General features: G+C 46.5%; 1 protein-coding gene across 1 annotated transcript; it reads right to left on the bottom strand.

Annotated features, from left to right (window-relative positions):
* Positions 1-1,805: 1,805 nt before the first annotated feature.
* On the bottom strand, positions 1,806-13,213 carry SAP130 (Sin3A-associated protein, 130kDa; the record flags this gene model as incomplete). Its single annotated transcript, XM_010143616.1, has 11 exons — positions 1,806-2,322; positions 2,542-2,655; positions 3,340-3,443; positions 4,318-4,443; positions 4,761-5,009; positions 6,383-6,744; positions 7,504-7,608; positions 8,851-9,025; positions 10,027-10,329; positions 12,698-12,819; positions 13,072-13,213. Coding segments are annotated over 11 exons (1,961 nt in total), but the record flags the coding sequence as incomplete, so codon positions are not given.
* Positions 13,214-13,913: the final 700 nt, after the last annotated feature.

The following is a 13,913-nucleotide window of genomic DNA, read 5'->3' as shown; positions in this document are numbered from 1 at the left end:
CGCGTACAGCGAGACGGGAACGCGCCTCTGGCCCGAGCGCCGGGAGGCACAGCCACAGCAGAACAAAACCTGCTCTTTTTCCTAAGTGCGTCCTGCCCCCAGAGGGACACCCCCATCCTTCCCTCCACCCAGCCCGGTCGAAAACATGGCAGAAACGCAGCTGCTCCAGCGCTGTAAAAACAGAGGTCGACGTGCGCTCAAAGGAGAGGCTTTGCTCCCAGCCCGTGGCTTTGAGCAGTGAAGTCTCTGGATGAGGGTTAGCGTAAAAGCCAAAGAGCCTTTCCAGAGGCTCACAAGAGCAGAGCCTCGGAAAAGATGAAGAGCAAGTTTTTAACCTATATGGTCCTTAAAAGAATCCTGCCTTCCCCGCCCCTCCAAAATACCTCACCCTTTGCTGGTAATGCCTTGGGTTTCATCCGAAAACCCTTTGCCAACAACGTAAGACAACTCTTAACCCTACAACAGGCACCTTCGTAATTGTGAGCTTCTTGCAGCCTCTTTGCAAACCTGGAAGGAGTGGTGATGTCAGTGTTTCATTACTGTGACGCTGTCAGACAAATACTTTACCAGTCTGCTCCTGAAGCACAGAAATACGAGGTGATAAGCGGCAGATTTATTTGATTCCTACTTTGTTGAGTCTTTTACCTCTTTGCATTTTCTTTGGTGCTGTGCCAGGGTCTCCTGCATTTCAACACACCCAGGTGCACACACAGGCACTCCTTGGGGGCTGTAAGGTAATCGTATGGGTGTCTTGATCCTTTCTTTCTTCTAGCCAATACCACTGTACTAGAATTTTATCTTACAGTGGAAGGGTTATTGTAAAATATGAAAGTGAGACTGCAATCCAGACAGATGTGGAGGAAGTTGGTTTTGCACATGTTAAACACACAAGAAGGGCCTGAGTATGGACATTCTACTGCTCCAGTCGAAACATCAAAAATAAGGAATTAAATACCCTTTTTTCTCATCTAACTTCTGAAAGAACTCAGTTCTGAATAAAACTGGGATAACAGCCCGAGAACTGGAAGAGGAAAAAGAGTATTCTTAAAACAGAGCTGGTTCATGAAATTTAAGGTTGCTGCTGAGGAGACTAAAAATGCACCGATCCGGCAGCCTTTCTAGACAGTTAGGGTTAAACGCACAAGCGCATGGGGGGTAATCCGTGTTGGACTTTTAGGAGCAGAAACGTGAATTAAGTTATTGTTCCCGCTGCAGCACAAGAGGCCAACTGCTTTCCAGCGTGCTGCTGCTTCTCCTCAGAAGGCTTCTTCCAAGGCTCCATCTTGGTTTTGAGTTTACAGGTCAAACAGCGTCACTAGTATAAAGGTATACAAACTGCTCACATACAAAAACCGCCCATTGCTTTATTAATGTTTTCAGGATGTATGTGGTACATACAATTAACATTACACCAGCTACAGGAAGTCCTCTGTGGAAAGAGGTACTTCAAAACAAGTATCCCAGAGCACCAACATAGACACGCACACACAGACACTACAAAGCCACTTTGAAATGATTTCCCCCCGCTTTTTTTTTTTTTTTTTTTTTTTTTTTTTTTTTTTTTTTTTTTTTTTTTTTCTCCTTGTCAGCTACGACTTCTGAGCCATTGGAGATTCTGACCATGGCAGGTCTCCTAGTGCAGTGGCACTGGTTTATGAAGGCTACTTCATTGGAAGATCAGAAGAACAAGAACTGAATGGGGTAACTGAAAGTGGTGTCATTGTCAATGCTTTGGAGCACAGCTGCTGCCTGGTCAGTACCTGTGGGTCAGCCTCCCGGTGTCCTCTGCAGAACCTCCTGTGCTGCAGGTGTGCGCACACCTCACATACATTCACCCCTACGCTTGCAGAGTGCAAGCGGAGAGCACTGTCCACCACACATTGCGTCACTCGTTCCAATTAGTAGGCACTGACATATCAGGAGGGTTAAACAAAGGAGACTGGAAAGACTTTAAAAAGGGATGAGCCTGAGAGAAATCTTTGTTCATGACAGATCAGTGACAATCCCTTCAGGTCACCAGGCTTCACGTGTCCATCTGTTGCCATCTGTTCCCTAAACTCATCCTTTTTATTCAGATGCTCTGCTTAAAAATAAAACCAAACTACAAAAGGGTTCAACTCCATTCTGTACATGTTCTCCATCTCCAAAGTCATTAGTCTGGCTTTAGACCTTCTCCTTCCGCTTTAGTTTGGACACTTTCTTGACAGTTCCATTCTTGTTTAGGAGCTTCAAAACCCGGTCCTTGTGATCCAAGACCTTGAGCATGGAGTCTCGAGCTTCATTGATTTGATCCATCACAAGCTTACACCTCTGCATATTCCCCTGAAACGAAACACCCTCATCAGTAACAGCAGACTGACTTGCCTGAGCAGCCCCTGTACCTCTTCCCAACACCATGCTAGTAACCGATGACGCTGGAAACACAAGAAAGGTGCTGATGGGGGGGGTTTAAGCCAGCTTTAGCTCTTACTACCCGCAGTGGGATATTTTGTAATTAAGGGTAAAGCAGTTCTGCTGGGCTGAGAGGCCACAGGAACCTACCTGTATCAGTTCATTGATTCGATGCAAGTCATCGTCGGTCGCCGCCTTCTTCTTCGGAATGAGTCCCTCCTGCAGGGCGGTCAGTCTTTCGTACACATCGTGCTCCAGGCTTGTCTAAAAGACATCAGCGCCTCATGAGAAGGTTCACCGCTGGGCCCACAAACACTCGCGCACATTAAGAAAGCTACACAAAGCAGATGATAATCTGTTCCCCTCTCAGCTGCTCATGTCAGTAATTCAGAAGATGGAGCCTCTGACCTAGAGTGTGGCACTAGTGCTCCTGCTAACATCCTCTGTACAGGATCGCTCCACTTCTGAACAAACATGGATCCTAACCACAACTGCTTCCCCTGTTTCTCACAATGCTATTCCAGGAATGCAGAGGTTTTGGGGAGTTTGGTGCTAGAATGCAGAGCACCTACCTCACCCCCAACCTGAAACAGAAGCATCCAGGAATGTGGATCAGTGCTGCCTCCTCAGATCAGCCGCACCATCCCAAACAGACGCTTCTTCAGACCTGTGCATCAGCAGGAGGGAGTTGCCAATTTTGATCATCTGTACAAAATACATCAGCTCTTATGTCTGGATCAAAATCAACACTAAGTTTCCAAGCCACTTACGCCACATTCCTGAGAAAGGGGAAAGCACATCCCACTCCCTTTGGGCACTACACACCAGCTCCTTGACGGTTTCCCAATGCCAGATGACCATGTACTGAGTTTGTAAAATCATCCTCCTGTCTCACACGCTGCCGCGTTCCCCCGTGTTGTAGAAAGCCACCAAGCCCCATTCACCTACCAGCTGCAGCAGCTGTGCCGCACAGAGATGGACCTTCCACCCTTGTGCACGACAGGATACACCCTTCTGATTGGCAATCTCCTGCAGCATAGCCTTCTTCTCTTCTGTCACCAGGAAATACAGAGATACGTTACTCACCTCCCAGGAACTCGCCAGGCCTCTCTTCTCAAACAGAAGCATTAACCCAGACCCTGCTCTCCCTACAACCTAACAAATGAGACTGGGCAACAGTTTGATCTTGACAGGAAAACACCCACCCAGGCGCCAGGTATCTGACCCCTGCTCTTGCTCGCACATTATCTGTATTTCCAGAAATACGTTATCCCTTTCTTTCCCCCCCATTTAAAGCACGTAGTGCTCAGTGTTTCAAGCACCCTGCATGAAAAAGTAAAAGGTCCATATACCACTGAAATACAGGTCTACTCCTGCTCTGATGTATTTACACAGTCGTGAAAACCCAATCTGCTTAAAAATTCTAAAGAGCCTAAAAAACACTACCTAATCTCTTATTTTCCTCAGAAAAAAATCTTCTTTAAAAGCCCATTTGTTAGCTGACAAGCTTAGTTACACTAAATCTAGAAAGCCTTTGATTAAACTGACAAGTCTGCTAGTGAGAAAAACCACACAACTACACTGTAGCGTATCACCGCAGTGTGCCACTGCTCTAGGGAGTCCTGTCCTTACTACGTTTGTATCACCGTACGTAAACGGATTTCTCAATAACTGTTATAGCTAATTCTGTGTAGCGTCCTTCCCTCTTTCTTCTATCCTGAGAGCAGAAGAGATTTGGGCAACATCAGGCTAATGAAAGTCATTAGCTCACTTGATCGACCCTTGTCTTCCAAACTGCAATCAAACCCTTTTTGTGGGATTGCCTATCAAGAGCGAGTGGAGAATGCTCCCGGACGCCCTTCACAGGTAACCTGAGGGGTTCACCCCGGGTGAGTGAAGCTGTCAAACCACAAGCAGCAGGCTGACCTTTCACCCGGACGTCACTGTATCTCTGGAAGTGGTGGTAAGCGGCTTTCCAAGGATTGCGGTAATGACGGAGCAGCGTGATAGGTGGCCTCGGACGCACAGGGACGTATCTGACACCTTCCTCATCTAGAAAAGGATCCATGGAGAACTGGATTATTATCATTAAGGTGGTTAAAGTAGATCATCAGCATGACACAATAACTAGCAGAAGATTGGTCAACCTCTATGTCATAGAAAATAACGCTCTACATGTTGAGAAAGGTCCTTTCCCCCAACATCACTGTACAGATCTGCATCTGAACACAGATACACATCACCATACTGGGATTCTGTTCTACTCATATTTAGGAAGGGGGAGAGTGCCAGAGCAGCTTCTCTGAGAAACAAACGAAGAGAAAATACAGACACTTGAACAGGAAAAAAGGCATGACAGATGACATTACCTATGTACTCCTTCGGAGGAGACTTCCGCTTCTCTGCCTTCACCAGCAAGCTTTTGGCAGTGGATTTCTCATCATCAGTGCTGTTTGTTTCCATCATGTCCCCTTCCTCTGTGGAGATGACATGCTGCTGCTTACGGGGTTTCTTTCTCGGGGAGGCACCAGGTGGCAGATCGCTTGGAGGCATTGAAAGGTTGTTGGCCAGCAACGCCAAAGACGGAGACACAGTACTGGTAGTCAAAGGAGGGACTGCTGAGAGGAAGGAAAGAGGAAAAGGACCCAAACCATCAGCAGCGTAAAGGTGACACACTGACTTTGTCTGAACTCTGCCACCACAGTAGTTCCCGTTTCAGTGCATTGTGAGGAGCGTGAAGTAGACGAGCACTTCAGCTCTGTGCGGGTAGAAGGTCAGAAATTAAGCCCTCAGCAATTGTTAGGACAAGCCTATACACTAAGATCCTCAGTGTCTCATACACAAAAGCATAAAGAATGAGAGCAGAGACAACTGTCCCTCAGTTCCTTCATATTTGAAGCTTATGTTAGTTTAATGCTACAAAAAGGAATCCAGGCTAACATCCGTCTTGTGTCAATTTACCTTTGTATGTACGCCAGCACGGGTCACAGTCAGCAGCAAGTGCCCTTCCTCTTGGAATACGAGAGCGACATGCAATCAAATCAGGACTGCAGCATTCTCCTTGCAGTACGAGTCTACCCGTACTGCCGAGTCAACAGCACCCTATCAGCAGGTTAGGGCACCCATCAATACGCCTCTGAAGTTGGGCAGTACAGCAGCAGGTAGCTTGAGGGGAACACTCCTGGACAGTCCGAGGGAAAAACCCAATCAGCCATGACTAAGGCTGCAGCAAAACGCTTCTGGGATGGGATCTCTTGACAATTTGGCATGCCCACGACTGCCAGTAAGAGACAAAAGAACCCTGAAGAGCTTAATGCTATCTGCCGGTGCTCCAGAGACAGCTTTATCAAGCAGCTTCTTCCGTCCCTGGACAACATGCAGCTTTAAGGAGAGTGACAAAACCAACAACTAAACCAGAACTCTGATACTCACGAATGCGGGTCGCATTCGTAGGGTTTTATCACTGTGCAGTGCTCAACCTAGGATGCATATGGATCTGAATTTTACTGACCATGCCATCTGATAGCAACTATGGCCCGACTGGATAAGGAAGGCAACCTAACGAATATTTTAAAAAGTTCTAGAGAAAAATATCCATGAATTGCAGGAGGGCCCTATGCAGTTCTACTCTGGTCACTGATTCTTCGTAAGCAAGAAAGGCCCTTGGACCCGAACAGCAGGATCCATGAGAAGACTAAAATTAACTGGACTGATCCATCACGCATTGGTTCTACTGCCCAACGTGTGTGTTTTAAGCAAGGAATTCACACACACTCTTTGGAGTTGCATCATCTGAACACGAACAAAGCAGTCACAGTAACGTGACTTCATGGGAGACTACGGAGAAGGCAAAGAAGAACTTTGAGCAACAAGGCACACGGGAACCCTTTGACTGGTGTTCTGTGCTACCATGGAAGAGATGCAATTGGATTTTCAGAATGGATGTGTTGAAATCCTCCTAACTGCAACCTGATGATTAACATCCACCTACCAGACACTGGTCGCATTATGTCCATAGGCTCCACTTCCTCTTTGATTTTTATCTCTGGTACCGCAGGACCCAGCACTGCTGACAGCGCACCGCTCATGGTCGATGGAGGAGCCGGTGCTGCCACAATTGTGGTGGTAGTTGGCGGAGCGGCTGGGACAGCTCCTGGAATGGTGGACAGTGCTGCTGCAGGCTGTGACGTGGGACTGGCTGCTGCGATGATTGTTGGAATGGCAGAGGGGGGCTGCTGGGAGGTAGGGGGGACCGCAATGGTGGGCTGCTCGCCGCCTTGGTTAGTCACTGCCTCCATAGACACCGTGACTGGTGTGGCCATGGACACGTGGATTTCAGGTTTTGGCTTGGCACTGTAATGTAAAAAAAAAAAAAAAACAAAAAAAAACAAAAAACAAACCAAACTGAAGCAAACTGCACCTCAGCTGTCACCACCCAGCAGACAGCACATGAGCTGTGCTGGATTCAGACTGTATGGTTTTTCCTGCACCTGCAAGTAACCCCTGGCTCAGTGATGTGTTTAACAACAGGAGAAGGGGCTGTCTCAGATACACTTCCTCCGCCACTCCCTTTCTAACCCTTTGTACTTACTACAGATGCTATTTTCTACCACTTGTAACAAGCAAATTTCATGACTAATTCCAGGTAACTTCAAAATAGTTGTAAAAGGATCAAGAGTTTCACACCACAGACAGGAAGAACTTTCACCCAAAGCTCTACAGCTCCCCATCCTCTCTGTGCAAGAGCTCCCACTATAGCTGATGGTATGAAACGATAAAGTGTAAAGCCCCTGAGCTCAACTGCAGCAGAGCAGAAGCTCCATTTACCTTTCTTCAGCATTCGTTTCCAAGCGCTACGGAAAAAAGTTGAGGCCTATCCTTTACACCAGCAGAGGGGCTGGTTTCTTTCTGTCCACATCTTTTAGAAGGCTGCTGCCTCAGTTTCACAGCAGCACAACTAGTCAAGTCAGTCCAAACTCGTCACACTGACAAATTCAATATAGATTTAAGTTCCCAAGAGAACTTCGCTTTAGCTCCAGTAGCCAAAGAATACAAATCAAACAAACACAATGGAACTGTTATGATGCAGTTGGCTGTTTCCTAAAGTCTTACCCAGCAGGCCTTGGTGATCCAGATGTGCTTCGCATAGTACTGTCGACACGCGTGCTGGCTACTTCAGGGGGCTGAGGGGGAATTAAGCTTTTCCGGACTGCCAGCCTGTAGGAGACAGACAGGTCTCAGACTCCCACCTTCCTGATGCAAAGACAAATACCCCGGAGAGCAAAGGAATCAACCCTATCTTGCCCAAATCACGACAGGAGTTAGAGCTGCACCACTGCACTCTGTCTTCAATACAACTGATTCACCACAAAAAGAGTCTCGTTTTACTTTTCAGATTAGATGTTTTCTTTTCTTTAAAGTTAAGGATTAGTCGCTCTGGCCTAGTCTCACCCCCATTTAAGGCTTCTCCAAGAACATCAGCTTTACTTTCATCCTGCCAGTCAGAGCATCTTACGGGAACTACCAGGCTTCAACACTGGACAAAGGGAGGTCTGGCCACGCCACTGTCCTCCACTGCTGTTTTAGGCCTGAGCAAATCATCTGGAATTAAACAGCGCCCAGATGTGCATCTGCTTCATTAGTTGGACTCGACTGTGTCAGAGCCTGACTCCAATACATCAGGCCCTGAATGTGGACGTTCAGCTGAATACAGAAAATTATTTTAGAGACTATTCACTCTCCTGTGGGGCTAGAAGTCGAGTTGTTGTCCAAAATAATCAACCTCTCAAACGGAAAGATTCTTTAGGGAGATCTACCTCTGTTTCTTTAATTTGTTTCAGTTTTACAGCCTGGAGCCTATCTGCCTTCAAAAAACATTTCCACCCGAATAAAAAAAATACGCTATTTTAGTTTCATAGGATACATCAGTTCCAAACGCTTTCATTCGTTAGTCAAGAGGAAATGCATTGTTAGTTCTAAAGCTGTCTCTTGCCTCTTTGTTCAGGCATTTAAAATTAGACAACATAAAATATTTTAACAGTTTAGGTTACTCCCTCCCTTTTTCCCAATGAGATTTCACAGCAGGGTACTAATCCTATCCTTTCTACTCATCCACATATTCTTCCAAGAAAAGCACTGAAGGCAGAGCACAGAATTCTAATTTTAGCAGATTATGAACTCTGTTTTTATTACACTAAGCAAGAAAGCCTCAAATCCACTTTCCCTCAAAGGGTCACTTTCAAGAGCTAGGAAACTGCCCTTCTCATTTTGTTACTGACAGTAAGAGAAAACTATTTCCTCCTCTGGGGGGAAAAGACACAGGTTTCACAGATCAGCAGGTTACTCACAGCCACTGCTGACCGACTAATCTGCTAGAACTTCTCTTATCTCTGCTGCAATGATTCCTTTTAGCCGGGCTAGATCACACAGAAGTCACATGTCACCTTCAATTCTACTCACCCATCGGTGGTTGGTTTCTTGCGGAGGATGCTTGGGCGCGGGGAAGAGCCCTGGGCTGGGGCACTGGCACTGGCACTCTGGCTATGGGTTTGCACAACTGTTGTTGCTGCAGAAGCTGTGTTGAACGTGTTGCTAATAGGATTGGCTACAATGGTGGCTCCATCTGCCAAGACGACTGCTGGGAGGGATGGACATCGACACAGCAGAGAACACAACAGATACAGAGAGAAAAAAGCAGCGGTTAGTTAAGGAAATTTCACGACAAGGCAGGTGTTTGCAGGGCACATGTTGTCCATGCCCCTCTGTCTCCCTCAGTCTAACTGCAGCACTTCCAGACTATTCTGTAAACAGTACCTTTGCTACAAGCAATCTGATCACTGAAACTTTGCAGGGAAGATGGGAACTACCTCCTGCCTAACAACTGCTGCCAGGGAAATAATCTCTTCCAGAAGAAATGGAAAACGCAGAAATTGCTAGGGAGATGACCAACACAACTGGGCCCACAGAGTAACACTCCTGGTAGAGTCTACGTGGCAACACAGGCCACTTGAAAGGAAGTTCCATCAGCTGTGTTTGCGTTCTGATCTTGTGCCAAGGCCCGTTTGGCAAACTGACTGCGGCACAGCATTGAGACAGTCAGGAGGTCACCGTGCACTGTCTGCCAGCTTTGCAACAGCATGTTCTCATGGTTGCCATGTCCCATGTATTCAGCAAGTTGTTGGGTTTTTATCAGACCAATCATTTTTAACGAAAGGTGGTTTCTATCGCAGCCCAAGATCAGGTTACTAACTGCTGAAGGTACCTGGCTGTATTTTAATAGCTGCTGTGATCTAATGCATAGCCGGAACAGTTCAGAGAACATCGTTTACTTGTAAATGCCTTTTCCCACAAGGCCTTACTGAAGGGAATTGTTTAAGCTCAGGCACTACCAGTCCTTTCCTCGGAAGTAACCCATTCAAGGCTACCCACACACTCCACCAGATACACTTAAAGGTAAGTTAACAGGCAGAAGTATTTGCTGGGAGAATATGCATATGAATGTACTTAGTGTCCACTGCTGGACCACAGAGACTGTAACAAGACCGTTAGTCAAAGAAAAAAAAAGCCAAATGTGTAGGACAGGAGGTCTGTTGCTCTGACTAGGTCCAAAGCACAGACTTTGCTTTTTGCTCTTACCTGAAGTCTTGGTGTCGGCTTGTGGCTGCTGAGCACTGATTGGTGCTGGCTGCAGTCCCTGTGTGCCAATTGGTGCAGCGGGGTGGAGACCTTGTGTCCCAATTGGTGCTGGCTGAATGCCCTGGGCACTGATTGGTGCTGGCTGGATCCCCTGGGCACTGATGGGTGCCGGCTGGATGCCTTGGATGTGACGGGCATGAGAGGCATCTACAGTCATCAGCTGCATGGGGTTGAGGTGGACAGTGGAGGCCACTCCAACACCAGTCTGAGCGGTGATGGCCGAGTTGGGCGCCTGGGCTGAAACTGGGAGCAGAACACAGACACCTCGTCACACCTACCCAGTGGGCCACCTCAGTTCCCCTGAGAACCTCTCACTTAAATTTACTTCCAAATTTTGCTTTGAAAAATTAATTTGCTTGCTTGTTGCAGTAGTAAGTTTGAAAGTGGAGGGGCCAGACTGTCTGCCAGAAGAACTAACCATTGCTGTTTATTTCCATTCTGTTTTCTATTTCAAATTGCAACAAGAAATAAAAGATCAAGTTTAACTCACTTTTAGTTAGAGTAAAATTACATTTCTGTACCCAGCTTCCAGTCACAGAAAAGTGTGCGCTATTTTTGTTCATTACCGTATTTTACAATGCTTTTAAGTACAAACACTCGGCATTTTCCCTGCTTAAACCCCCCCCCCACAACCCAGAAACCTAAGCCGTTTCTTCTCAAAAGACAGTCTTTCCACAGAGCTTATCACTATATCAGTTAAAAAGCTCCAAACCTTTGACTGTACAAAACTGGGGTTTACTTCCTTATCCCCTTTCCACAGCCACATAATCATAAAAAAAAATTCTTTAGCACAAGCGGGCTAACTGTTCTGACATTGAATACAATCTTGTCTGGCTCAGAACAGGGCTTGCAGTCATAGGCTGGATCCCACAGCTCAGATGAACATGAAATACTTTTGTGGCAGAACAACGTCCCCAAGGACCTATTCTAAGAAGTTTCATTAATTTATTTGAATTTACAGCCCCAAGCAGCTACGATCCCATCGTTCCAGATCCACTGTACAACACATTACACTTATCTCCAGATTTCCAGTCTTCACAGAACAGCACCATGATTTCTGCAGCCATACACAGAATGCAAGTGCGAACCTGCCAACAACAGACTTGCTCGCTAACAATGGAGAGCCCTCTCCGTGCAGAGCAAGCTGGTTTTGTCATTGTCACAGGATTTCCATGAAGTTCTTGTGCTGACAAGACACTCTAAATGCAGCTGTCAGAAACCTGACACCTGCCACCAGGTCCCTGAAAATGGCTTCTGCATGAAGTCTAGCACATTAACTCTCTTCGGGGAACACCTTATGCAGAACATGCTTGTTGTGGAACTTTCTATTCGACAAAATCCTTTTGGGAGACTATATAAAACAGAACCAGCACCTGGAAAGCCAAAGGCAAGATTCTTTCTCAAAACTCCGCAGTAACTCTCCGCATCTCAGTGATGTTTTAAAAAGTCTCCTCTGTACTTTTGTCTAAGCCCTCCCATGACTGTGCTCAGGTACATATCCCTCCTAACACCTTGAATCCTCTTGCTTTGTCACCAGTCACTACCATAATTATTACCTTCAACTGATGCTTCAAGTCAATTTAACAAGCAAAATGTCTCTGTCAGTAAGCTCCTGCCGAAAAACCTACATCTGCTCTCTAAAAAATTAGATTAGCCTACCACCATCCCAATACGCTACCAAAACTGGAGCTCCTGACAGCCTGCAGTCGTGTTCTGTTAGGGGCACCGTGACCCCAACCACAGCTGCTGGCACCAGGAGCAGCGCTCACCTGCATGTTCTCCTTTAAAACCTTCAGCCAAAGTGCAGGAAGGTACGAAAGAAGCTCACCTTTTACGAGTTATTTAATCATCCTGAAGCCCACCTCAAATCCTGACATGACTCTGAGTCAAGACTTGCCACTTTTCACTGGGATTTCAGTGACAGAAAGAACAGGCCCCAGTAACTCAATGTCCTGTGCATACTTTGCCCCTCAGCAAGTGGGCTGGGCCACCTCCAAGTCCTTCCAAATTCCCTCTATACTGGTCAAGATAACATGCTGCAGACAACACAGATATTCCATGAAAATCCAAATCAGGCATATTCCTACCATGTGGATCGTGGAAATTACCACGTTACAGAGAGCAGTCCTGAAGCACTCAGTATAGCAAGAGTGCTCCAAATTTTGTCACAGAATAAGTTTGGGATAACTGCTGCACATCCTTTTTTGACTATCTCCTTTGCAGAAGCTGCACTGTTTCAATTTGCAGAATCAAAACCTTTTACTTCTAGAGCTGCAAACCTTTGGATACCAAACATGGAACGCCTGAGCAAACTGTTACTGGCTGTACGTAGTGGGACTCTGCAGTAGTTCACTACCCCTGGCCCACGAGTTTTGTCCTCAGCCAACAAGTCACCAAAGACTTTTTGTGACAAGCTGTCAGAATCAAGCATACAAGCCTCTCAGCTTCTCCCGTCGCTGAGGCTCGCACATAAGTAACAACCGAATACTTTTGGTAACAAGCTGTAAAAAACAAGAAAAAAAGCCTCTCAGCTTCTCCCGTCGCTGAGGCTCGCACATAAGTAACAACCGAACAGAGCGGCACAGGCAGTGTGCCCCAGAGCTGGTCTCACCTGGGTACTGGCGAATGGTGGACACCGAGCTGGTGATGGGGGTGTAGGTGTGCGCAGTCAAAGGGTAGGCAGAGGGCGGGTATGTTGGCAAGAAATACTGGAACTGGACAGGCACCGACTGCCTACAGGCATCAAAGAGAACGAGTGTTACACACACGATTTCAACATTTCCTCTTCAACCCCTGGCTCTGGGCCACTCCCCGAGTTTTGTGATCTCATCTGTCATAAGCTATCAAGTATCTCAACTATCATAATTAATTCTATGAAAAAACTATCAAACCCTCCCGCTCCAGGTTTTTAAACCCATTATTTGCAGCAAGGCCCTCAAAATCTGCTCACACACACTCGCGTCTGTAGAGCTGTTATTTCCCCACCTGTTGTCATTTCTGGTTTCCATCGCTACTGGGTTTGGAGACGCCCGGTGACTGGAGAGGGGTATGAGATTACTCCTCTCTGCTGTGTAGTCAGACTGGATCCGGGGAGAAGTATGCGTGATTTGCTGAGGAACCACTTTAGCTGCACAAAGACAAACATGTCATCAGCTGACAGTCAAAGGAAAAGTTGTTAAACACTGCAACGGCAAGAGTAATTCCCCTGCCAAAACCCCCAGTGCCACACCCTTTCCCCTCAACCCAAACCAGCCACTGTCCCCAGATGATCCCCTATCGACCGTGATGACAGGTTTCCTCAATAGGCAGGAAGAACAAGGCAAACAAAATATTCATCAGTTTATACCAGGATAGATGGATATTGTAAATGCCTATTAAATTATACTTGTTTACAGAGTAAGTTACTCCAGTGCTCAAACAAAGTTGGTTTTTTGGGGTTTTTTTTAGTATCAGCTCTTTCCTTTCTGCTGTCAAGAACTTATTTATCCAAATTTTCAAAGCAGAACTTGACAGAACTCACAGAGCTCACTTGACACATTAAGTTGGAAGGACCTTTAACACTCATCTAGTCCAACTCCCCTCCAATGAGCAGGGACATCTTCAACTAGACCAGGTTGCTCAGAGCCCCGTCCAACCTGACCTGGAATGTTTCCAGGGATGGAGCTTCTACCACCTTCCTGGGCAACCTGGGCCAGTGTTTCACCACCCTCATTAAAAAATTTATTCCTTCTGTCTAGGCTAAGTCTCCCCTCATTTAGTTTAAACCATCACTCCTTGTCCTGTCACAACAGGCCCTGCTAAAAAGTCTGTCCCCATCTTTCTTATAA

This window comes from Buceros rhinoceros, unplaced genomic scaffold, assembly GCF_000710305.1.
Source record: "Buceros rhinoceros silvestris isolate BGI_N320 unplaced genomic scaffold, ASM71030v1 scaffold8069, whole genome shotgun sequence".
In the NCBI taxonomy this organism is placed as follows: Eukaryota; Metazoa; Chordata; class Aves; order Bucerotiformes; family Bucerotidae; genus Buceros; species Buceros rhinoceros.
Note: the sequence above shows the minus strand (reverse complement) of the source record. Positions and strands in the feature narration are given on the sequence as shown.